Source organism: Pseudopodoces humilis, chromosome 11 (genome assembly GCF_049639895.1).
Source record: "Pseudopodoces humilis isolate 2021_Gansu_Grassland_sample_001 chromosome 11, ASM4963989v1, whole genome shotgun sequence".
NCBI classification, from domain to species: domain Eukaryota; kingdom Metazoa; phylum Chordata; class Aves; order Passeriformes; family Paridae; genus Pseudopodoces; species Pseudopodoces humilis.
Genome location: NC_142210.1, coordinates 6,409,089 through 6,434,945, shown reverse-complemented (window position 1 = coordinate 6,434,945; position 25,857 = coordinate 6,409,089). Strand labels below are relative to the sequence as shown.

At 44.0% G+C, this 25,857-nt stretch overlaps 2 protein-coding genes across 7 annotated transcripts in view; both read right to left on the bottom strand.

Moving 5' to 3' along the window:
- Nucleotides 1-7,514, bottom strand: part of DGKD (diacylglycerol kinase delta) — a 60,183-nt gene extending 52,669 nt beyond the window's left edge. The window contains exon 1 of one of the 5 annotated variants that reach the window (XM_088060870.1): nt 6,989-7,514. The gene's annotated coding sequence lies outside the window, so the exon portion shown is untranslated. Of the gene's footprint in view, nt 1-5,462; nt 5,583-6,007; nt 6,079-6,988 lie in introns of those variants that run through there. The other 4 variants (XM_088060868.1, XM_088060869.1, XM_088060872.1 and 1 more) reach the window with 4 other exon arrangements.
- Nucleotides 7,515-8,023: 509 nt separating this feature from the next.
- On the bottom strand, nt 8,024-24,225 carry SAG (S-antigen visual arrestin). 2 transcript variants are annotated; one of them, XM_088060884.1, is made up of 16 exons: nt 24,105-24,225; nt 22,750-22,917; nt 22,135-22,195; nt 22,004-22,048; nt 21,524-21,717; nt 20,746-20,805; nt 19,569-19,636; nt 19,257-19,392; nt 18,853-18,937; nt 17,585-17,657; nt 16,438-16,575; nt 16,088-16,165; nt 15,202-15,225; nt 14,731-14,795; nt 11,862-11,979; nt 8,740-8,788 (listed from the first exon to the last, which is right to left on the bottom strand). In XM_088060884.1, exons 2-15 carry the CDS (start codon nt 22,846-22,848, stop codon nt 11,909-11,911), a joined length of 1,197 nt encoding a protein of 398 aa, XP_087917010.1. In that variant the 5' UTR covers nt 22,849-22,917; nt 24,105-24,225; the 3' UTR covers nt 8,740-8,788; nt 11,862-11,908. The 2 variants fall into 2 exon arrangements, with proteins under 2 accessions (XP_087917009.1, XP_087917010.1); XM_088060883.1 differs by lacking the exon at nt 11,862-11,979 and having other exon boundaries at nt 8,024-8,788.
- Nucleotides 24,226-25,857: the final 1,632 nt, after the last annotated feature.

Below are 25,857 nucleotides of genomic sequence, written 5' to 3'. Positions count from 1 at the left end.
AAAATGTGTCAGAACAGATGAGACTGAAGTATACATGAAACATAATGTAGATTAAGGGACAGAAACATTTGTACAGCCTAAAATCCTACCTGTGTCTTGGCGCTCAAAGAAGAAACTAGTATGTTCATGCTGTTAATCCAAGAAAATTCATGTCCTTAAACCTGTGCTCAAGAGGTTCAGTCTTAGTTCAATCACAAAAACTTCTCTTTTTCAACAGGTCTCACTCTTTTTAGGTGAAGAGTTCACAGTTTCTACCTGGATTAAAGTGTAAGCCACTACAATTTATGGCACATGAAGATCCTAAAAATGTCCTCTTTCAGACAGCCTGTTAGAAGGCAGAAAAACAAAACCAGACTGACATTTTAATACATTTTAGTGGAAGATGCCACAGACAGAACATGAATTCCTGAAAATTCCTTCTTCATTTCTTGCATATTTTTTCTACAATGTTGCTGTACTGAAATGCTGTGCTTCTTATCATAATACTTCTTTCAATACTTCTATTTCAAACTAATAAACATTTCATTTTCCTCACTCTAATCTCAGGAAACCTTAAAACATTTGCCCTCCAGAAATAAAAGTAACAATTCTTTACCAATAAAATGGACATTTTATCTAACAGACAATACAAGAAGAAACAAAATGAGCTTTCTTCAGTTGCCCATGCTGCCCACCATATGTCTGAGGACTCAGCACAGTACGATCTGGAAACTTGCACAAAAATCAGGAGAAACATTTTGTTTCTCCCTGTTTTTCTGTTTTTATGCTGCAGGGTGGCTCCAAGATCTTAAGGCTACTGGTCAGAAAGAGAATCACAACTTCCCACAGCAAAAAAGGCATCACCTACACCTCATACACAGCACAGAGAAGGGAAATGTGCTAGTTCAGATACTGTCAGTCTGTCCATTGCAGCATAAAGCTCAACACCAGTTCTTCCGTACTGCTTTAAAAATAAAAACGAACTTGACATATCTCTGCTACTAGAGCTAGACAGCTTCCCAGAAAGTCTGGAGAGCTGCTCACTCTGTTTGCAACTCTGGTGAAATATACACTGTAAACTTGTCTTAAAAAGTTCAAAGCAATGACAGATGCTTATAAAAATGAAAATATTACAGAGAAATTGCTTGTGAAAGTAAACAGGACTTAGACTGAACTAGTCTAAACAAGAAGTTCTCCTGATGCTACCCAAGGACGCTGCTGAAATCCTGTCTGGTAAACAAACTGAGAGCTCAACATACCAAAGCTGGCACATTGGAAATCCCACAGAACTGATGAATGATATGGGGACACGGCCTGTTCATCCACCCTCCAGCTTTCTGAGGGTTGTAATGTGATGCTGGAAATGAAAGGTCAGGTCCAAAGGAAGAAGCACACTTACTATCAGAACTAAAAAAAAAGTGCTCTGCTCCTTGTTTTCACACCCTCAGCTCCCAGGACCACTTTGGATATTCCTGTGTCTTGGTCCATGATGAGTGACAAAGAGATGACATTACCACTTCAGCTGGTTCCAGCTGAGGTCTCAGCACTGCTTAGGAGGTGGGAGCAAGGTCCCGCTGTTGCTTCTCCTCACACACATTTTCCTTGTCTTAGTTAATTTCATCTCTTTCCTAATTCCTATCCATTCAAAAATACGTAATCTTAGCTGACCAACAGTTTCTGCAGCTGCACCAACACCAACCTGAGACCAGAGAGGAGCTAAAAGCAGTGCACTATGAAGCCTTATGCTGGTACAAGTCCATCAGGTGTCCAAATGGCTGATCAAGCACACAATTCAGCCTCTGCTTCTCAGATAGCTGCAACAAGAGCACTCATGTTACCTGCTAAACCTGATCATGTGAGGCTTTTTTCTTTCCCCATAATAATAATAATCATTAAAAGACTGCTAAACATGCTTTCCTTATACCTTCTTCTCTGCCTCAAAAATTCTTTCTAGCAAAAAGCAAGTAAGTAGTTAAAACACAGTACTTCACTTTCCAAACACTGAGCCTTCCACTTCTCCTTCCCCTGCTCTCTGTCTCATAAGGGATAGGTTTTTTAGCTGATGAGATATTACCTGCAATTTGCCTTTAGACCCTGCACATCAACACCTCAGTCCTTAAACATCTAAATGATTCCACTTGCCTCACTACTATCACAGCAAGCTACTTCACTCAAACACAGTTGGACAATCTCTGGGCTTTGAGACAAATTCACTGAAGTTTTACAGTCTTGCAAGCAAGCAAGCAGCTTTACTTTACAACATTTCCTAGGAAAACAGATGGCAGGACCAGAGGAAGGAAAATGTACCTTCAAAGCACTTGCAACTGTGACAAACAAATTCTGAGGAATTCCATGGCCACAACAGATTTCACACTCAAGCTGTGATAACAGTCAGCTTCCATGGTGATTTAGCTGTACTTACAGGCACCGTCTTAAGCTAACTGCAGCAAAAGATGTGGTCAGAAGAGATCTATATCCTCAGGCCATAATAAAAGTCTGCCTGCATCTCTTACTGTCACTGACAGACCTGTCCAACAGCTTCTACAGCTTACAGTAGTCTGCATTCTATCATTCAACAGACAAATTCAGAATTAGATCTGCCTTTACAAAGGAAGTAAGCTCCTCAAAGTCTCATCAAAACCATGATTACCCACAAAGTTGTCTTTGCTCCTTGCGCTGAGGGCAAGGAAAGAGTATATACATGCAGTAGCATGCAGAAAAGACAGTGACAAACCAAAATGACATTAACAAGCAAAAGAACAAATCAATCCTGAGTACCATAATATCTGAGCTTGGAAAATTTGACACTACTTAGTCAAAGGTTTTTGGCAGGTTGACACACAGAAGGCTCAATAGCTGTAGACAATATATGTTTATAATCCCTGTTCTTAATAGGCTTATGTTTACATATACAAGTGGCTGGTTTTGTCTTTTTCCAGCCATGCTGACATGAGAAGTGATGTGAAACAGGGAAAACTATTAAGGAGGGACATGAGGACATGTTCTGCTATGGTCAAACAAAAATACAACCCAATGCACCTTTCACCTTAGCATCTCTAACATCTTGCTATGAGCAAGAGTTCCCACTCTAGCACTGGAAAAGTCTTTGTATCCCTGCACTCATCTTAAATACCACCATGGAGACAGACTATAGCATCCATCCTTCCTTTCCTCATGAGACCTCTGCCACAAGTGGTGTTAAAAAATCCCAAGTTTCATCCAATCTCCAGCAAGACAAATTCTTAATATTCAGCACTCTGGATACAGGAAAATATCTCAAAAGGCTTATTTTTTTCACAGCAGAACAACAGACTAGCTTAAGCCACCCTGGTGCTACAGCACTGCTGAGATCTGCTTGATACAGAACATCAACAGGTTTAGAGGGCCCCAGGGTTTGCTGGTGTGGTCAAAAGAACCATCTCACAGCCCAGCCCCACAATGCCTCAGCCCAAGAAGCCAGTGACAGTGCCAGTAGCAACTCACAGATGGAGGAAGCAGCCCCATCACGGTCCTCACACACGACTGCACTTTGTCACAGGGGCTTCATAACTGGTACCAATGCAGCCAAACAATGATACACAGCAGAATGATGGCAGGCCTTATGTTTAAAAGCAGGGCAAAACAGCCAGCACAAAAAAGAGTCCTTTGAACAATGCTTCAGACACCCCACCATGCAGAGACATTTACTCTCCTTTGCTACGGGTACAAGAGAAGCAATACTGAGCTGCAGCACCAGTGCTGAGCGAGCTTTTGCATCCCCACAGCTGCACTGTGCTTGTCCATGCTGCAGAGACAAGGTGAGCACAAGGCAGGTGATGACAGAGTAACTAACCTGGTATTTCTAAGCAGAAATACATGACATAACAGTCCAAGAGTTACACAGGAGCTTAGTGGCTACAAAGAAAAATCATGCTGCTATAATAAAAATAGTACAGAAAAAGGAAACTCCCTATGCTTGGTTCCCAGTCTAAGGTTGAAGGAAACCTTCACATCTTCTTTCACAATAACAATACCAAAAAACTACAGTTGTGGTTGTAGTTGCAGAATGTTGTTACTGCCCCTGAAAATGGTATTGTTCCAGAACAAGCCATAGCAGGATAAAATATGACTGGGACAAGGGAATCTGGGTGGAAAGGACTGTTACCTTACCAGGAAGGCAGAGCAGGACAGACAAAGCTGGAAACAAAGACTAACCAGCTATAAGATCACTGCTTGACCAGACAGAAAGCTAAATATTGCTATATGGCTACAGAAAGGTAAAACAGCACAGTGCGAGATGGGGAAAATTAGGATGCACAAAAAGGATGGGAAGACAGTGAGGGAGGCACACACAATGACTGCAGGGAATAATGAGGGCTGCACCTTCCAGAGCAGAGCTCTGAAGATGAGACAGTGACTTGTGCCAAGTACAACAGGACCACAGAGGAGGGAAGTGTTGGAAAGCAATAATGGAACACTGTGACAGGGAGCTATGGCTGAGATGTGCAGAGGTTCTCAGGGAAAGGCATGGGGAGGTGAGGAAGGAGCCCATGCCAACGTGACATGAGGAGAAAAGGAGAGATGCAGCTTCATGGGGTGAGGATGCCCTTGAGGATTCAAATACCAGGTAAATGGAGCAGCATTAGGGAGTAGAAGCCCAAGTCTGACCTCCATGACTCCAAGAAAATACTACAGGGAAAGAGGGTAAGGAAGGAAAGAAGTAAAAAGGGGGCTCTTCTAAGCCTGGATACACTGACAACTGAGCTGGGTAAAGCTCCCTGGGAGGTCTGAACCTGGGCACTGGGAAGAAGGTGGACTAAGCAGGGCTACTGGGGAGGGGAACTAGAAAGGTTCACAGAGGCACCGGGGGCAACTCCAGGAGACCCTGAGGGCAGTTTGTGTGACGCTGGCAGACGCTGAAGGGCATTTAGGGGGCAGCTGTTAACGGGTACCTGAGAAACAGTTCATTATGGGGATCCCTGAGGGGCATCTTGGGGTTCACAACTGCCTGAAAAGCTACTGGGGGTGTTGTCAGGGAGTCTCTGCGGTGTGGACTGGGGGTCGCCAGCAGGACCCGGAGGGATGGTTGGGCTGTCACCGAAAACGACGAGATAAATAAACCTCTCTAACACAGACAGTATTTGTTGCAATTAAAGACTTTCCCAAGAGGGGAAAAGGGGGAAATGGCCGAGTCCCTGAGGGGTGCTTTGGCGGATGTGAGGTGGTCACAGGCAGACCCCTGAGGGGTCGTTGTGAGGGGAGAGGAGAGGGATGTGTGGGGAATGCCGGCAGCTCCCTGAGGGACGGGCTCAGAGCCAGGCCCTCGGGTAAAGCTTCATAGGTCTCTGGCAACTCCCAAAGCAGCGGCTCGGGCTGGCAGCGGCACGGACCGTGCCGGGCAGGAGGGAGAGGCGGCGGCACCGAGCGTAACGCGGAGGCAGCGCCGGCCGCAGCGCCGCCAGGAGCCCGAGGCCTTGCCCGCGGCCCCCTCCCGCCGCACGCACCTTCTGCCGGATCTGCCCGGACGTCGAGACTTTGCGGATGAGCTTCTGCAGGGAGCCGGGCTCCTGCTCCGGCTCGCTGTCCGACGGCTCCTCGGGCGCGGCGCCGGCGGCCGGCCCCGGCTGTGCCGGCCCGCCCCCCCCCGCCCCCAGGCTGCACGGAGGGGCGGCGCGCCCGGCGCCCCCTACCGGCCCCGTGCGCGCGGCGCCCCCCAGCGGCGGCCGCGTCACATGGCGGCGGCGGCGGCGGAGGGGCGGGAGGGGCAGGGGCGGGGAAGGGCCCGGCCGCTGTAACGGGACGGTCACGGCCACCCTGCCCCTCCGCGGTCCCTGCGAACCGCCCCGATCGCAACGGCCCGGCCGTGGCTCCTTGGAGCCTGGACAAAGGTGTTCAGCGCAGCCCTCCCCGCCGAGGCGAGCCCGACAGTCCGGACCGCCGTCCCCATTCCTTCCCATTCTTCGTGGCTACTGCAGCACAGAATCACAGAATCATTCGGGTTGAAAAAGACCTCTGACATCATCGAGTCCAACCCATAACCGAACACCACCTTGTCAATCAGACCAGAGCACTGAGTGCCACGTCCCGTCGTTCCTTGAACACCTCCACGGACGAGTACTCCACCACCTCCCGGGACAGCCCCTCCCAAAGCTCTCCCCGTGTTGCCAGGATTTATTGAAATGCTGCGGGCACACCCTACCGCCCAGGCTCCACCTGCCGCGCAGCCCCCGCCCCGAAGGAAGCCTCAGGGGCGCTGAGCCCAAGGGCCGGGCCGGCCCCACTCCGTTCGCAGTGGCCTGGTAGCTCCCCCCCGCCTCTCCAACACCCATCAGCTACGGGCAGTGTAGTGTTCCCGCTGGGATCTCACGGAGATGTATGAGGGAAAAGAGGCTGTCACGAAACCCGTCCTGTCACGTATTTGTTCCAAGCTGCCTTCAAACACAGCAGGTCCAGAGATGCCATCGCTCCTAGAGCGCATCGGTCTCCCGGAGCTGGCGAGCTCTCTACAAACAGAGTCCCACCACATCAAAGCCACGGAGTCAGGAAATCGGATCTGCTCTCCCCGAGCGGTAAACAGGAGGAGCAGACCACAGGTCTGACTCGGTAGATCAACGTAACACCAGAAACAGAAGAAAGGGAAGATAAAAGGCAAACAGTTCTAGCTACAGACCTACTTTCTGCTGACAAAAGTCGGCATCTGCGGCTGAAGCGCCAGAGAAAAATCCAGCTAGTCCTGCAGGACAGAGCAAATGACTGGCATAAGCTGAACAAGTAGCGTCTCAAAGTGCTTTCCCAAACCCAGACAAAAGAACAGATTTAATAACCATTTAACAACCAATTTCCTCCCCACTGCACAACAGAGTGTACTGTGATTTTGTCACGCTTAGCTTACAGAAGTCATCACCACAGCTGAATTTGAGAGGAAAATCAGGCAGTGACAGAGGCCCCTCACAAAGTTGACTTATAAGAAACTTTTAAAAAAGGAAAAAAAAATTAATCAGATCTCTGAGTTTAGTGGTCCCATACTTACAGGTATAGTAGCCGGAAACACTGAAGGAAACACCTTTGTCGAGAAAGATACACTTTGAATTAAGACAGGGGGAACCCTGTTTCCCCTCCTCTTAGATCTTTAAAGGATATTCTAAACTCCTGCTCTCCAAGACCAGCATATTCACAACAGCAATTTGTTCAGCCTTACTGTATGTTCTGTGTGTTCTGGAGCCACCAACAGATTAGTAATAGAAATACCAGGGAAAAGCCTTCCCAGACATCCAGGTGCAGATGCCTGACCCTCCCCCAAAGCTGAAATCACACAGAAATTACCCTGATCACAAACACTTGGAACTGGCTGGGTTCCTTTAGCAGCACAGCACCCAGTGCAGAGCAAACACTGTGCTTCTTGCAATTCCAAGCTAAAGTGAGACACCTGTGACTAACAGACAACACTGAGGAACAGGTGTATTAGGGGAGAGCACTGATGGAACCCCGAAGTTAGCTGTGGTCTTAATTAACTGCTTCCAGCGTCTTAATCAAGACCAGTTTAAAGAAGCAAACAGATATAAGTGTGAAGTTCTTAATTCTATTTTCCAGAGTGTAGGGTGGCAAACTTAAGTCTATATTAATAAATGTGGACCCTGCATTCAGACTTTCCAGGAGAATTTAAACCAGGGACACTGAAAAGCAGATTTAAAGAAAAAATGAGAAAAATAAAACACCAGTTGTTTTACATGCAAAATGTAATTAGCTGATGCAAGTCACTTCAGCAAAAACAGTGAGATTCAGGAAAATATCCAACATTTACATGTATAATGAGAATATCCAGATCAACAAGAGGAAAAGTTTGCAGAATGCAATCTCATTTCTTAGAGCATAAACCAACTGCTGGCAGATAGATATTGGGAAAGGTTCCTCAGGGAAGGCTGTGCCATAATTTCCTCCTTAATTTTCCGGTACCTTCTTTTGAAGCAGTTGCCTACAGGAAACTAGATTAAATACAGGCTCTGTCTGGACTTGTATTACTGTTTGGCATTGTATATAGGGAGCTTTAAGCAATTCATGGACAGTGCACATTTATCTCATCTTTAATAACATGGTTATTAAGCATATTGCTAGAAAGTAACACTGTGTATCAGCATTGTCTATGTTGTAGGAGACAACTTGCGAGATATTTACTGGTACAGAAAATGAATGTAAAAGCCACATGGGGACAGTGCAAGCACTGAAAAAATTCACTGCCTGAATTTGGTAAATCATCAATGCAAAAGCAACCAAAAGGAAATAAAATCAGTTTTGTACAGTCTGCTGAGAAACTTTAATGAATCATCCACGGCTGCAAGCCAGCCTTCCAGGGTAGAATTTGGTTCACTGGCACTTCAAAGTCACAGACTCTGACACTGAGTAAGTCCAGGCAGGCTGCATAAACTCTCTTAAAGCTCTCACTAGTGCTGAAAGCAACCAACCTTTTTATTAGGCAGCCCTGAAAGCAGAAGTCATGACATGACAGACGTCCTGTCCTCCTTTGGTAGCTTAAGTACCAGGTGTTGTGTTTGCCACATTCCTCCAGAGATGAATCTTGTAATAAGCAATAGAGAGTCATGTTGTCATGTCCACTGACCTCAGGGCTGATCCCTGGAAGAACATGCATGAACTGAGAACATGCAGACTACTAGAAAATTAGGTCCTACATTTGTAATTGAAGCCAGACAACACAGCTCCTCTCTAAGTCTGTTCTTTTAATCACTCATCAGTTGAGGGTGAATTCTTGTCCTCTTCATCAGGCGTATTTTTTAGCTGCTGACGACCAAACTCCTCAAATACCAGCTCTGCTTCACTGCAATGGAAGAAATGCAGGTCTTTCAAAATGATGTTACTCTATTTTTGTACCAGTAGACTAGAGACAACACATAGGAAGAAGAAGGGAAGCCCACAGACTGGTAGTGTTTCCTTTGTCTCCAAAGAGATTTGGATCACATTCCCACAGGCACCATCTTCACTGATGCTATTCTAGCTAAAATGAAAAGCAATTGATTGAGCAAGTCAAGGCACAAACTGAGGATGTTTTCATCTGTACCGAATCATGTCCATTCCAGATACATATTTATCAGCTAGCTGAACAGCCTAGAGCCTGCAAGGGGCTTTGTCCAGGAACAAAATGTGGAACATTTCACCCTTATTCCTTCTATACTAAAATAGAGGTGCATGGTCAAACCTATTAAGTTCCTTACACTTCCAGCTATAGGGCACAAACACACCCCTCCCTGGGTGTGTTTGTGCTATTAGGCAAAACATGATCTCTTATTCTATCTTCACATGGTCAGTCACTGCTGTTTAACTCAGAGCAGTCATTTGTTAGGCCACTGTAACTTGCTCACTTTGGATTTTAAGCTGGGGATTTTTGGACAATTTTGAGGAGTTTTTAAAAGAGTCAATGCACAAGTGTAGCTAGAAAGTGAAATACTAAAAGAAACTTACCCATCCTTCCCTGCAGTCATGAGCATGCAGCAAAGGAGGAAAAAAGACACACCGGGTAGTCAGAACAGCAGATGCAAAAACATTTGCAAAATGTTTAATGCAAAAATATATAGACTGACAAGTTGGAGCAGTGACGAGAAGCAGGATTTGCAGCAGTACAAGCAGAATTTCAGAAAGTCTCAAAATGTGCATACATACACCTGATGAGGCAAAACTTGATCTTCCAAATGGAAAAGCATTCCAGCAACGCTGCCCAAGCTATCTGAAGGGCTGAGGAACAAAGAAAGATTTTCCCATCTACACATGCTCGTGGTCACAGCTGTAGGAGACATCTATGCACACACTTGGACTCCAAGCTGACAGTGCTTGCATGACATGATGTCAGCTTTAATTGCTCTGTCACTGTGATTGAAGAAGTCAGCTAATGAAAAGATGATGCTCTTGTTCAATAAATATGAAGGTATTAAAATTAGAGGTCAAAGTACAGAAACACCTCAGGGATCTCTTATCAGATGGGTTAAGGCCTTTGGGGCAGCACTCCTGATTTCATCTTGCCCTAAAAATGGTTTAGAGACCTTTGGCAATTATGTTTCTTTAGTGGGACCTTTGCTAACCACATTATAACAAATCCTGCTTACTAGCAGGATTCCTTGAAAGCTTCTTTCAGCACAGCCTAAAATAAGCAGAAGACTATTTGCAGGGACTTTATTGTTCTCACAGTTATTTTAGCAAGGTATAGTCACTTCACTGGCTTACTTCTCATAGCTTTGGGTCAGGGAGCAAAGCACCCTTGTTCTGTAGAAGTCAGCAGGGATCTGGGGCACTTCAGTGACTGGATAACTCACTACACCTGGAGATTTCCCATCCCCGACACACACTGCAATCAAGGGCAACAAGCACTGCTGGAAAAGTCAGCATTAACAGTGTGCCAAAGGGGGCCACTCCAGCCAAAATGCCTCAAAGGATGGCTCATGCAAAGACACTCCTGATGGCATCTCTCCAGACCAGGACAGAAGCCAAGATGAAGCCTGGAAAGTCTCAAGGCATGTGTGCTTGATTGAAATAGATTTAAAATGAAACATTTAGAACTTCTAAGATTTCCAACATATAAAGCATCATTCTCATTCAATTTTTTCTCCAATTTTTATTTTGTGCTCTTTCCCCTCTTGGAGGTACTTTCATTACTATGGGAACAGTGATACTAGTGATGTGGGTGAAGTTGAGTGAGATCCCCACCAGTGATTTGAAACTGATTTTACAAAATGGAGTGAGGGGGGAAATAGGTATTGTTTCAATTGGACACATACTTAAGTGTAAGATAAATGATTACTAAGTCAATACAGATAGTGTGGCAGCAGAGTAGTGCTTACAATATACCTTAGATGGAAGATTACATTCAAAGACGCACCACTTCACCTTCAGGCTGCAACACTATCATGCTACAATTGCACCCTATCAGGAGTTAGGTCCACTCCAGAGTTTTCTAGCTGTCCTGTGGTGTATTTAATATTATAATATTGAAAAATTCTCAGTAAATGGGTAGACTTTTGCTTCTTTTAATTAGCATTCCAACAATTGTTTTGAGGGTTGGGGTGGGAGGGGGATTGATGAGGGTCCAGAATACCATTGTCCTCTCAGAGCAGGGTTTTCTGGACACTTTTATTATGCAGCCACAGAAATTACTCCATATAACTGAAGTCACAGCATGTGGTAATTTTCAGTATAAACTTGCTTTTAGCCTCTCTTAAGTTGATGGGGAAGAAAAGAAAAAGATAATAGGTTTTGCTATTTTCCAAGATATTCAATGCTTTAAAATTTCCTAATTTCTGAATGTCACAATACCAAAACAGGGAAAGTATTGCTTTGCTGTTAGAAGGACAAAGCATTCCTCGGTTTCTTTTTGTGCAAGTTTAATCAGGGAGCAGATAAATGATCATTTGTTGAACAACAGCCAAAACAAAGGCCGGTGTCCAAGACATAGGCCCACAAAATGCAAAACATCAGAAGATTGGCAGGAAAACCCCAGACCAAAGAACTCATGCTGAGACCACAGCCTTGAGGAAAACCCAGCAGGAACTTCTGGGCTAACTGCTGACCAGGAAAGAAGAAGCATGAATAGACACAGCCCAGTTTGAATGTATCTTTAAAGGAAACCAATCTCTACACATTTTTTGTCAACAGGCGGAACAGACAGACTGCCAATGTGACATGAGCTGCTTTGCCTAAAAATAACCACATGTAAACCATATGGGTCCAAAAACAGTCACAAAACCAGCACACATGAAACATGCAAATCCTGGCCTAGCAGAAGACCAAGAGAAGGAAGCAATAAACACAGGCAAGGAGAGGTAGCAAACTGCTTCTTTTCTGTCTCCTGCAGGCACATGGAAGAAAGATCAAGCAATCTGCAATAGCCATGCAATGTGTCAGACCTGCTGTTTACTGAGTGATGAATGCTTCAGAGCTTGCTCACAGACAACTAGAGAGGATAAAGCCATCTGCTGTGAAACAGAGCACACAGCACTTGCTCGCACTTGCCCCAGCTTGGTCCTGAAAAAATTATATCATGTTCTCGGGAAGCTTAAGTTTCTGAGGTTCTCTGTACTCAAGTCAGCCCTGCATGATTAAATGCATTGATGCTACACATTTTACTTCTGCCATAAATCACCTTGGCTAAAGAAAAGGATATTCCCCCACTCCAAAATAAATCACAATATGTGGCATTTTTTAATCCTGCTCCAGCTTTAACTCCATAAGATGGTTGTTCTGACTTTTTTCTGTTCTTCCAGTTATGCCTTCAGACAGTCAAGTGAGCAGGAAGGTGCAGTAGGCAAACTAATCTCTACTGGTTTGTCAGTAAAAAGAAAAGGAAGTGGAAAAAGAAGATAAGGGGTGATCTCAAAACTCCCTGTGCATGCACCTCTGCCAGTACTCACTGCAGAGCTGCTTAAAAAGCCAACAAAGAAAAATTCCATCTTTTGGGACCTTCGAGAGTTTAAACACTGTTTATTGAAGCTCCATCTCTGCAATTAAGCCTGGATTTGCTTGATTCCAAATTAGATGGTATTTCATTAATGAAACACATTATGTTTCTCAGAGTTAATGAGCTAAAATGGTAGAAGAAAAAATTAAAAAGCCTGATCTCACAACTGGGAAAAGGGATGAAGCACAGTACATGGAAAACTACCAACCTATAAAGCTGAAAAGCATTTCAGTTTACCAGCTTCATACGGGAGACTGTTTTATTCCCTGTAATAATCTCAGTCACCACATTCCAGCACAGTTTTCAAGTCAGCTATTCAGGCTTCAGAGGAATTTTCTGTTGTGTTAGAGCATTTTTTTTTAAGAGAAAGCATTTATTTCTCAAGTTAAACATTTGCAGGGCTTTCCCATGGGATAGCTTCTGAAATTACCTGCATTTTTTTCACTTTATAAGAAACCTGGTATTTCCATCTGTACAAAATGCATGGAGCATAGCTGACACTTCTGACAGCAAGCTCCTAGAAGACTTTGACGTAGCAAACAACATGTGGGCTGCGCCTCTGGTAAGAGGATGTGCTGGGGAAAGCGATCTGAGAAACATTGCAGATCTCCATTTTCCTTGTAAAGTCTTCTGCCCACATCCTTTTGAGTGTTCTGCATAAAGGAGTACATCATCCCTCCTTTGAAATTATCTTAGAAGGAAGAATTACCTTATTTCCATTTTTCCTCATATTGCACATGCTTCTGCCAGAAGTATAAAGTAATAAAGAGGGGGTGTTGGCATTTTTAACACCAAAAAAGTAATGTAAAAAAAATTTGTTACCGTTGCCTAAACCTTTGGATGAGCCCTGTTCGAAGTCTTCAATCTTTCTTTGGTATGCATGAAAGCTCCTGAGCAACCCAGAAGCACTAGATGGCCCTCACCAGCCATACTCCTGAGATCACCAGTGCCGTCCCAGCCTACACCACTTCTGTGCCAAGAGAATGTGCTGGCACTGCTCACAGCAGGGGCTTTCCCAGGGAAAATTACTTTCCTGTAGTGCAACTGTTACAGGAGAGATAAAACCTACCTTTGCCAACTCCAGCACATCCATGACTATCAAAGCCTGATTCCCAACCAGAGCATCTGAAGGTGGAGTGGATCACTAGCTCTCTTCTCATTGCTCACTCTTGAATCCTCCAACAGTTTCACACAGTATGGACTCAAGTCACCCCCTTCTAATGCTTCCACTACAGATCAAACCATCTGTCTCAGGATAACTCTTTTCAAAAGTTCCACTCTCACTTTCCAGTTTCATGTTCTTAGAAACAGCAGGTTTAGATCAGTTTGGGCACAAAGAGAAAAAGGAAGAATGAAAAAGGAGCACAAAAGCAGCCAGGGCTTTTGTTTGAAGCCAAATAAACTTTGTCCCAGTATAGAGGGTAGGACAAGATGGCTCATCTGTAACAGCCCCAGCAGGAAAAGACTGGTGTGTCTGGTGGTCAAGAGAGGCTTCAGATGCTGTACAGGAGCTTCTGATTTAGCGTTAGCACCTTGCAAACTCTGGTGCTCACTTCTGGCAAACAGAGCCAGCCAGGGCCTGAGGAAGTGGGAGGATGCTCCTGACAGCCTGTGGTTTTGGCATCTGATGCCAAGGCTCAAGATGCCTGGATAAGGCTTGCTCCTTAACTGTTATAGAGTTCCTCCATTTCCACATAGAGCCCTAACATTGAAGAGATGTTCATCTTGGATAAGCACTGGACAAGAAGGCCACATCACAAACACCATGGCAAATACCACATCAAGACAACAGACTCAAGGATCATCAGTAGTTTTATCACCTCTTTGCTTTGCTTAAAAGTATTTGGCTTTGTACAATACTCAGGTGTGTTAGGTATTTTCTGTGTCAGATTTTTTCTTTGTTACTTATCCTGTAATCTGTCTGGGAATTGCTAACAGTTTCATGTAGGATATTTTGCACTGCAGTCATGAGATTTAACTGTGTAGAGCTTCCTCAAACCTCTGTTCTCTGAGCTGTGATTCCATACATGAAAGATAAAAGGGAACATGACTCCTTTCCATTTTCTCCCATCTTTGTATCCCTGCTCTCTGTTATTTAGTGCCTAGAGGCTGATACATACAAACACACACATAAACATACACACACACACACACATATATATATATATATATATACACGCAAAAACACAGCACAGCTCCATAGTGGAGCCTTGCAGGCTCTGAATGCTTCCTGTACCACAAATCACTCTAAGCCTTACAATGGTGAGATCTCACCAGAGCCTGTTAATGAACAAAGGGAAAAAACAGGTATAACTGACCTGCTGGGTTCTTTTCCTCAGGTTTGGGGTGCATGAGACGAAATGGCAGCTCTGTGCCCACTTCACTTTAGGGAGAAGAGAGAATGCATCAGATCCACAGCTCCACACACATGCCTGGTTCAGCCTCCTTCCTCCCGAGGCCTCAGCTCCATCTTCACCCATTCCTTCATATTTTTCTAATCATAATTTTCCTCTCAAAAAAAGTTAAGCTCCAATTTCTCCACAAATATCCCAGGCATATCCACTTTCATAGACTGGGTTTATTTTGTGCTGAATGTACTTGCATGCATATAAAAACAAAAGGTATTTTTGTAATAGCTTCATTTTCACAGCAGAACCACAAATTATTTGCTTCTAACAACTTAAGGGACAGTTACTTTTTTAGGGAGGTGGGAATGGCAATAAGAAAGAGAATAAAAAGATGGACTAACAACTAGGACTGCATGGTCTGAAAAGGAAGATTACATTTACCTGGAAGTGAGATCTCCCAGCATACTACAAAAGAAAACAAAGAGAAAAACAAAGAATATTTAATGCCTTTCTATTCTGGTGCTCCAGCAAATGCTTTAATTGGTGGACTACTGAAATCACTTTCCTTATGTACTGTTCTCTACTTGCCACTGTACTTGTTTTTTAAAAAGATAGTCTTACTTTTTCATGTCATTCCCATGGAGAAAGAGTCTAAGTTTTTGAACTCCTGACCAAGTGTTGGGCATGGCCCCTTTTCCAAGGGCCAAAAGGCAAGTGGATGACAACAGAAGGAAGCATTTTACCATGCTTTAGGCAAATCTTTGATGCATTTTTATACTAGAACAAAGGATAGATGAATGAAATACCAATATAAACAGTGACTAGCATCAACTGAGAGTCACTATCCTTTTTTGCACTGTATCCTGGATCTAGCTCATGTTGATAACATCAGCTTTACCCAGAAAGCTAGCTGAGTACAGAACCTGAGCTACAATATTTATGACTCTCAGGCAGACATTTTCACTTTCTGCTCTGAGAGAACAGCAATGCCAACATAATGGTTCACACAGTTTCACCTCACTTCTCACAAAATAGGTGATAGCTTTGAAACAAAAATAGCAATGCAAAGCAGAGGTTCCTACTTCAACCGTAAAGTTATATGGTATCTAAAGGAGAGTAATACAAACAATTTGGCTCAGCACAAGTTCTATGGATAGGCCAAGACTGTTTTTCAGGCAATTTATGCTTTATAGGAAGCCTCATATTCTATAACATGTGCCTTTTCTCTTGGGGTGGACTGTTCTGGTCTCTCCTCACCCATCAATGACAGAAACACATTCCCCTCCCTTAACTCTAGGCAGATGTAGAAAAAGTATGTTACACTTACCCTGGAACAGTGAGCTTCACTTTGATCTTGTAGGAAACCAGAATCCCCATCACTGTCCTGTCTATTCCATCCTTAATGCTGCCAGAGAAAACAGAGCAGTGTGAGCTGGCACAGCTGTATAGCAACAACACACCTGGAGCAAGAACTAGGGGAGCATCCTAAAAGTGGGAGGGCAGGCAAGCCTCAGGTGTAGCCAATACCTCTCCAGATGTGATGAACATGATGGCATTAGTAATAGTGCTATATGTATCCATCCAGGCACAACTTTACACTGAGGGAAGTGCCTCCTCCATCCTCCCCTCTTCTCTATAACTCTCCCACTACCTGGAACAACTTAAAACTCCACTCACATAGTACTAGAAGCCAAGTTGGTGTCCTCATCCTTCAATTTTCCATCCAGAGCTATTTCTCGTGTCTCCCGGTTATTTGCAAGCAAGGGTAAAAGTGTCAGGGTCTTGGTCAGGCTGCTGTTTGGCTGCACCTTTTCCCTGAAAACAAGAAGGGAAGTGATACTCCGTGGCTTGTTACACACCCAACTAGGAGAATTTCAAAACAGATTACAAAGCTGCCCAAAAGGAGAGGAATTTATCTGTGCAAATTCAGCTGTCAACAATGCAGATGTCCACCTCTAATCTAGTCAGCAAAATTCCCTTTATAATCAGCAGAGAAACACATATATTTACAGAAAATGCTTTATTTCACATTAAGGCAGAAAAGTAGGTCAAAAGCACAGAATAATAAAATAGTTTAGGTTGGAAAAGCCCTTTAAGATTATCAAGTCCAACCATTAACCCAACACTGCCAAGGCCACCAGTGAACCATGTCCCCAAGTTCCACATCTATTTTTCCTACTATCCAACCTACACCTCCCCAGGTGCAACTTGAGGCCACATCCTCTGTATTGCAAAGCTCTGAATGTGGACAAAATGAATCCTAGTTGAGAATATCAATACTGAATGGAAAACATGTCCATAAGCTATAGAGCATAACACCAGACATATATAAAGTACCTGGGTATGCCCAAACTTCCTCACCGTGTGAGGTTCAGCTCTGCCAGTACAGTGAAAAAAAGCAAATGTTTTCCCATAACATCTACAGGCTCAAACTTTCTGTGGGCTTTCTCAGGCCAGAAGAAACCAAATGAAATGCTCTTGCTCAAGCAAGAGTCTCCATGACTTCCACTCAAACAGCAGCACCTTTCAGAAACATGTTGCATCTCTATTTAGATTTCCAGCAACTGGGAACCTCCCGCCACCACCACTAAGCTTGTCTAGCACATAATTACTCTTCAAACCTCTTCTGCAACATCTCCACTCCCTGAAAATACATGAGGATCTCTGATGCTCTGTGAAAAGGGGACCAGCTGCATCTAGAGAGAATGAGTGGTGTGGCACACACGAGGCAAGAGGAGACTGCCAGACTGTAATTATGAGAACCTCTCATTACTGATGATGAGGGTAGTTAAAAGGGTGTGAAGGAACAGGAGCATTCACTCACCGTGCTTCCTCAGAAGCCACCACTTTGGTATAGAAGTCACTGGAGTACAGCACCACATTGGTCACCTGCTCCACTGAGGGAGAAAGAAGAAAGCGTACACTCAGGTGTGTGCACGTACCACAAACAGAACAGTTGCCCCCACCACAAGTCCCAGGAATGGGAAACATGGTGAAGACAGCAGAAAATCCCATCCATTTACAGCCTGAAGGGACCACCAGGTCAGATAGCCTGATCTGAATAGAGACCAACAGCACACCAATGGCCAAAGTCTGTCTTTCCTGAAAGGCACCTGGCCTTGATTTGGAGACAAGAGAAAGTCAATCACCCAGTTTCTCTTGTGATCCTCTCTTTCCATTATAAAGATGTCCCTCTTCCTTCTCTCTTTGGGTCTGCTTTTCTCTGGTCCTGGTATCTCTTGTGTGCCTACAGCCCATACATATACATTCAGGAGACAGCATCAGCACAAAGCCTGTGGTGACAGATGACTTATATTCCAATCCTACACAAAAATCCCAGGGGAATTCCGGGACCAACAAGGTCTTTTTAAGCCTAACATAGGCATAAAAAAAGAGCCTAAAAATATTTGGGAATCACAGTGCATCATCCCAGACTAGCACTGAAATAGCTTTCTCTGTTATAGTTCTGTAGGAACCTCAGCCATTTTTTCCCCTCTCTGCCTTCTTTTCTCTTTCCCATATCCTTTGTCTTGTGGACTGTCTTCCCCAGCTCTGCAGCTTGTGGGATGAAAACATGTAGTGTCATATAAAACACTGGCACAGCAATGAAGCTCAGCTCCTGCCCTCAGCTGGAATTCCTCAGGAGGAGGAATGACACTTTCTGGCAGAGTGGCTGTTTCTTACCCTGCCAGAGATTTCTGGAACACAAGGCAAAGCTGCATGTGATCTAGACACATTCACAGTTAACAGGAGCACCACACTGGCAGGGAGCCCCTCCCACTGACCTCCCAAAAAGGATGGACTTTCCTCCACTTTTCCCACACCTGCATTGCCCACTGCAGGAGCCAGACCCTTTTTCTTTTTCTAGGGGGGACAATCTGGTGCCTGAAATAAAGACATACAAGTAACCACAAGAATCAGGAAAAAAGCTACAGCACTTCACTTGATGAACAGCAAAGAAACAGCAACACACAGAAAGGGAAAAATTCACGATATCCCAAACTGCCTTCTTAAACTGTTGCAAGCACTAAATTCTGTCTCTCTTTCAGCCCTATTGCACTCAAAGAATCCCAAGCAACAGTAAAAATATACCCTGGACTTTGATCTTCTTCACTGTTTTCTCTGTGCTGTTGTTGATGGTGATAGTGACTGGAATGGGCTCACCATGGTAGTATACCTAGAAGGAATGGGATGCTCAGAAATCCAGCCAAGACACTTCTTCCAAGCCCTAAACCCCTCTAGTTCCCCCAGATTACACCTCACAGAAGCCAGATAGGGGAAGAAGATCCCTCCCAGCAATTCATGACCCTTCCTTCAATGACTTCTAATGTGTTTGGTAACAGGGTTTCAGCCACCCCTGGCAGTGGCCAGTGATAGAAATTACATTAGAGCCCCTGAGTACTGGGACAAGTCAATCTCAGCTGAGAAAGCAGCAAAATGCCCATTGGCCTGCAGATACCACAATGCCCCCAGCCCCAGGGCAAACACCCCCTCACCTCTTTACTGAGGCAAGCTTTCAGGTGCAGGGGCTTGTTGGACATGAAGAACTGCCAGGTGGTCTCTGCACAAGGCTGGGGTCCTGGCTCCTCTGGAGCATACTGCACCTTACGGATCAGCAGACGTGCAGAGTTCCTGGGAAGCAGCAGAGGACAGCATGGTGACACCCAGTGTTTGGCAGAGGCAGGAGTTCTGCATTTCCATGTGCTCACACCCAAGAAGTGGGTGCAAAGCTGAACAAACAATCAGGGTGCATCACTGGACCACCCATCCTCTTTAGGGCAAAGCTGGAGAGAGACATATCCTATTACCTCTTATGAATTCTCTCTTCCACATTTTCTGTTGAGAAAGCTTTCACCTCAAAATCCACCCCACAAGTCTGTCAGAGAGAGAGAGAGGAGAGAGAGCTGTGAAATCAGGATCAGAAGACAGGAACATCTGCAGATGTTTCAGTATCTTTCTGCACACCAGAAACTTGGCAGGCACCAGGTGCAATTTACTCTGGCCTCCCACCACTATCACAGACATCCCTGACAACTGGTGTTGGCATATCCACCTGTTCTACAGTGCTTCTGATAAATGAGGCTGAATCCCAGACTCTGAAAGATGACATCCCTGCTCCTGAAAGGCTTCCTCTGAGACCAGTGCTGGAAAGGTCACAACGTATGACTGACCAGTGTGCCATGCTCTCTGGCCCACTCTGGGTTTCTGAACTGAATTTCTGAGCTGGCTTTGTAATGCCAAAACCAGTATGTAAGGAGCGGAAGTGATCATGCCAAGCTAACCTTTGCTTTAATGGGTTTAATAGCATCATGGGGTAGCTGTATGAGTCCCAAGTAATTCTCTACACAGACATTTTTGCTAGAATATCATTCCCTGGCATAAAACACAGATTATCCTTTTTGCACTAGATTCTACAACCTACAGCCCATTTTGCCTGGTTGATTGCCTAGTTCTGCTGTCCAGACAAGCAGCCAGTCAAGTGTAAGAGGAATACTTTTAACAGTATCAGAAACCTTGCAGAACATTTAATTATTTAGTGACTTTTACTACAGGCTTTTTTTTCTGTTTACACATACATACAAGCCAGCTCTTCTCTGCATTTAACTCAGGGCAGATCTTAAGACATGTTATTTATAGCAATCTGTGACATTTTAGGCATTCAGTCTCCTTTTCTTTCATGTAGCCTCATAGCCACAATCATTTTATGTGCAGCCAACCCACAAATCATGTGATAGTCTTAAAGAAGCTACAGCACTGCAGATTTTGTAGTCTTGCTGCTATTTGTTTGGATTCCCTTTCTTACTTTGAGTATTTCAACTCCAATTCTGTGACACATACTTGTAGCCCTTAGTTCTTGACATTTGTGGCACAGCACAGTAAAATCAGTATCAGCTTCTCCTACTCGCAAGCGGAACAAATTCACATGATTTTTTTCCATCTGACTTTCCTTAACCATGATAAGCACAAGTGTCCCACTGGCCTCACCTTATCAACATCACGAGGTGCAGGCTGCAGACAAACTGAGCAAGGGAGGTAATCTGGAAACTGTGAGAGGAAGAAGAAGAAATGCCCCAAAGCAATAGTACACAGATGTTTTAAGTAACATACTGCTCACAAAAGCACTCCTGAAGCCAAGGGGCCACTCACTGTAATGCAGTAACCCTTTGGAACTCTGGCTAGAATACTAGCCTTGTATGAACAAATCCCTCTCTTCCAAAAACACTTTAATAGTCAAGAAAGAAAAAAAGTCCATGCACAACGTAAATCTTCTTCAGGAACACTAAGACAGACGTGACTGACAGCACTGGAAGGATTTCCTGTTAGAATTTGGTAGTCAGCTGTCATTTGCTGACAACATCTGGTAAAGACCTTTTCATCTCCTTATTTGATGGGAGTTTTTAAAGGAAATGGATTGGGCATTGAGGCAATAGTAAAAAGTATTCCACCCCCTCAGGAATGGGAAGGCAAGGATATATAGGGCTGTTGCAAGCATAAAGCCATTGCAAATTCCCTTCCCTTTTTTAAGAAAACACTTCTCACAGTGCTGTGATCACTGCATAGTCAGGATCTTCTTGTACTTTACCTCTGAGGACTGCAAGAATTAAAAAAAATCCAAAACATTGGTAACACCACCCATCACCCAAAATTGGAACTTGCAGAACAAGAATTCACTATTAATTCCCATCTTCAGTCCATCACAAGGCCTCAACAGCCTGGTAAGTACAGACAAGAAGAGAATCAGAGGCTCTTCTGAGATACGTACTGTAAAGAAAAAGGGATAAGCATTTTTCCCCAGCTTCTTTAGCAGAGATTCCTGCAAGAGGGTGAGAGACTCTGGCTTGTCAGCAGGTGGGTACACCTGGACCCTGGAGAAGAACAGGTCCCGGCGGAAGGCGAGGCCAATCACATCAATGTCTTCCTGGCCATAGCGGAACACACAGGTGAGGGACACAAACACTGAGAAGAAGCACAGGACAGGTGAAACATGCAGCAGGATAGCAGTGAAGGCAGGCTGGGATGAGGACATCTCCTGCCTCAGGGAGACATGGAAACTCATTTCAACACTTGCATAACCCAATGAGTACTCATGCCATGCGTAACAACAGGCATTGCATTGATAAGAAGCCCATTCACTGGGGAAGAGTTACATTTGTACCCTTAAAAGAATAAAAAGATTCTAGCTTAGCACCTCACTCAGAAAGACAAACAATTTCTGAGATATACATTGCATAAAACCTCAAACCTTTTTTTCCCTGGACAATAGCAGGATCCACCAATACAACACCATCTGAAAGAAAGGGGAAAAAATCATGATTAACAGAGTAAAAGCAGGGTTGAGAGCAGGAAGAGCAGCACATAACCTTGTCGACTTACCTACAGGTTCCACATTTCCCATGTTGTCAATGAAGTCCCGCTTTCCCAGGTAGATTGTCAGCTGTGGGGAGAGGATGACCACAGTTGAACTAGAAAATGTTTGTGGTTGTTGAGGGAAGGGGGACACACACATCAGAGAACTATAAATCTTGCAGAGATCAGAACAATTCCATTGTAAATGGAATATTTGTTCCTTTTCCAGCAAACGTGCAACCCCACCAGACTCAACAGGATTATTCACATGCTTCAGGACATCAGAACTGAAGATCTGATCTAGACTAGCTCCCAAAGGTACAACATAAATACTTGCATGGGACAAAGAAGTGTAGATTTGAAGATTTTTGGTGCTGTCAAGACAATGAATCAGCTTTATTTTAAACAATTTCCAGAAGAAGTACAACCCAGGATGAGCATGAGGTGAGCTGCCCTCCTCTTGTATTATAACATAGGAAAAGTTTGCCTTAAAAACTGTTTACATCATCTCAAATTCAGTGGGAATATGGCTCACACTCCTTCTTCAGAAAAAAATAAAGGGGACAGGAAATTTCTAATAAGTCTCCAGTCTCACTATAGGTAAAACTCAAACCTAAATAACCCCATTATTACTGTACTCACAGCTTTGTCACGGGTGCTTTTTCTGAAGATAACTTGTTTTGGAGGAGAATCAGCATTCTTCCCACCAATCCCAGTCTTTTGAGACACAGGGCAGCTCATGGTCAAAGACAGGGATGTGACTGTGGGTGAACGAAGCCTTTCTGTCCCAAAATGTCCTGCCCCAGATGCCTGGGAAAAATAGGTGGATGAGACAAAAGTCGTAGGTAAAACACTGTACTCCTATGCTGTTTCAGAACCCCTCACACATCCAAATGGTGGCTCTGTCTAAAAGGTACAAAGGTGGTTTGTGTTGATAAGGAGTCAGAACAATCCCCAAATGAGAACTCATCTGTCCTGTTGCATTTTCCTCAACCAGAACCCAGTGCAACCATCATGGGAAAAGTAACACTGAGCTCAAATCAGAATGCACTGTAAGGATACAACAGTCCAGCCACCTGCCCAGAAAGGCAACAATGATATTTGGAGGTAGGGAACAGCTTGCACCTGAAGGGTAGAAAGCATCTGGAATAAAAACTCTTCAGGAGGAGAAAAATAAGGAGGGAGAGAAAAGGTGGGTGGGAATTCGGCAGGAGGAGAGAGAGAAAATGGGGGGAAAAGAGAAGCAGTGAAAAAAAAGAAGAGAAGAAGATAAAGGGGAGACCACAAGGGCACAAGAGATATCCCAGAGAGAAGTTCAGAAAACCTAAGTGGTACAAAGCAGAGATTAGCTTTTCATTTTGTTGTATGTCATAAAATGGCACCCAGTTAATGATCAGACAGCAAATTTAAAGTAAGGTAAAGCATTTTTCCAGTTAACAGAAGATTCAAGGTGGCTCTGGAAATCACCAATAGGAAATGAATCACAGGATTAGATACATTCACAGGGAAAAAGGCTTTTGGCAGCTCTTGGACAAGGATCCAGGAGCAACCTTAACCCTGTAAGATTCTGAAGCAGAGGAGCAGCATCAGGAGAGGATTACACCACACATACTTCTCACCATCAAAGTATATCATCATCCTTACACTTCTCACCATCAAAGCTGTGCGAATGAGAACACTGTATTAGACAAACCCCAGCTCTGATGGAGTATGACTGCCCCTGCAGTTTGCTCCCATTCTATTTCTTTGCTTGCTTTTTGAATAAAACAGTTTCTAGGGCCTATTTGCAGACAACAAACCACAGAAAAAGGAAACACCTGGCTTCTTGGAAAACTGAAAAAAATGTAAGGCAGACATTAGAAACAGACCACACACATGTAAGCATCTCTGTTTTCATTAAATAGGTTTTTCAAATCCAGACCAATATTTGCTGCTGACTAGACATGACACTCATGCTCTAGACTCAAAGAAACACACCAGCAAATAACATGAAATACCTTGCTGTGTTCCAAATGGCACAGGAGCTTCCACGGACAGTGATGAGAACTTCTGAATTATTGAAGAAATATTAATTTTCCAAGCTGCGTCCTATGCTTCTTTGCATCTAGAGGAAATTACTGCCCTCTTCACAAACAAGGAAGACAATTTGTAGGGGATTTGAAAGCTCATCTCTAGCTGAATCTATCCAGGATTTCAATAATTAATCCCTCTCCATGAGCAAATATTGTACCTGGGCAAAGATTCAGCTGGGAAGTGGTTAAGTCAGCAACAACAAGGCATTACCTAAGGACACTCAGGTAGGCAGCAAAGATGTCTAGAATGTCCTATTCACATGTTTTGCAAAGACTACAGACATGTAGCACAGGACAGCTACTGAAAGCAGTTTATTCTAAAGCTCTATCTCCTCCTTCCCAGGGCTGCAAGACACCCAGCCTGGTAAGAAACTGAACAGACAAGAGCTATTTATGAAAAAGGGAGTTTATAAAACACTAAAATGCCATTTTGATGGACTGTCAAACACTGAGAACAATGCTGAACTATTCTCATGATCACTAAGTAATTTATCTATTACTATTCACCAGCATCCAATGACATGCTGATGCAAAACAATACATTGCTGGCTTATACAATCCCCTCCTCAATTTACTTACAAAAGCACAACATCTGGGATTTAAGAAACACAGATATTTTAATTAACTTTAGTTTTCTGGTCCTTAATCTTCCAAGAGTAGCTTTTCCCTCACCAGTGAATTTGGCCCTGGTATTCTGCACAACAGTACATGTTAACTTTTGGCTTGTGAGCTGTAGGAACAGCTGTAGCTTTCTTCTGGCTGCATCTGTTCATTTGATTATGAGGATCACATGATATCCTGTCCACTTGCCAGCCTAACAACTCCCTCCAGCTCAAGCAACCTTGCAGTCACAGATCAAGTTTGCTTTCCAAAATCACTGACATTTGCCTGAATATAGTGGCCTGGGCTACACAAATTACTCAAAAAAATTGAATGACATAACCAATGTTCCTCAGCCTTTTCAGGTTTCCAGCAACATTTTATTAACTGGAGGTGGATTATTTGGAGAAGTTAATTACTACTCTGTCTAATCAGTTCTGGCAAACACAAACCAGCCAGGCTGGAACCACAGAAATTCACATGTGCCTGTGCTGCAGAAGGAGTCAGGCCTTTATTGTAGGAAGGAAGAAACCCCAGAGATGTTCTACTCAGTCACACTTTGCAAAAACACAAGGGAGGAAGCTGGTTTTGTACAAGTTTGTGCTGCAGCCACTGCAGGGTTATTAGTTCTCCAGGGGAGGATGAGCATTTCTGTTGGTACATGTACCATTGCAAACATCTTCAGGGGATCTTGGAAACAGCTTCTCTGTAACACGTGTTCCTGGTGCACCTTTAATCCAGAGAAAGATGCCCAACCCACCCCCAAATCCACTTGAAGGGCAACTCCACCTCTGGCAGCAGAACTGCTACAGCCACCTCTGCACTGCAAGTACCTTCATTTGCTCTTCTTCCCTCTGCAGGCTGAAGCAGAAAAGGAGGCAATAAAAGTAATCAAAATTTGGGAAAAAAAGAAAAGCTAGAATTGGTCACTAGAATTTCTTACATACCTTGGTGCTAAGGAACTTCCATCTAAAATGCTTAAGGACTGAGCTAGCTGGCCATTATCCTCCAGCATTATTAACCTTCTTCATAACAGCATCAATGAGCCTAATAAATCCCTTTGGGTAAGATCTGTGTC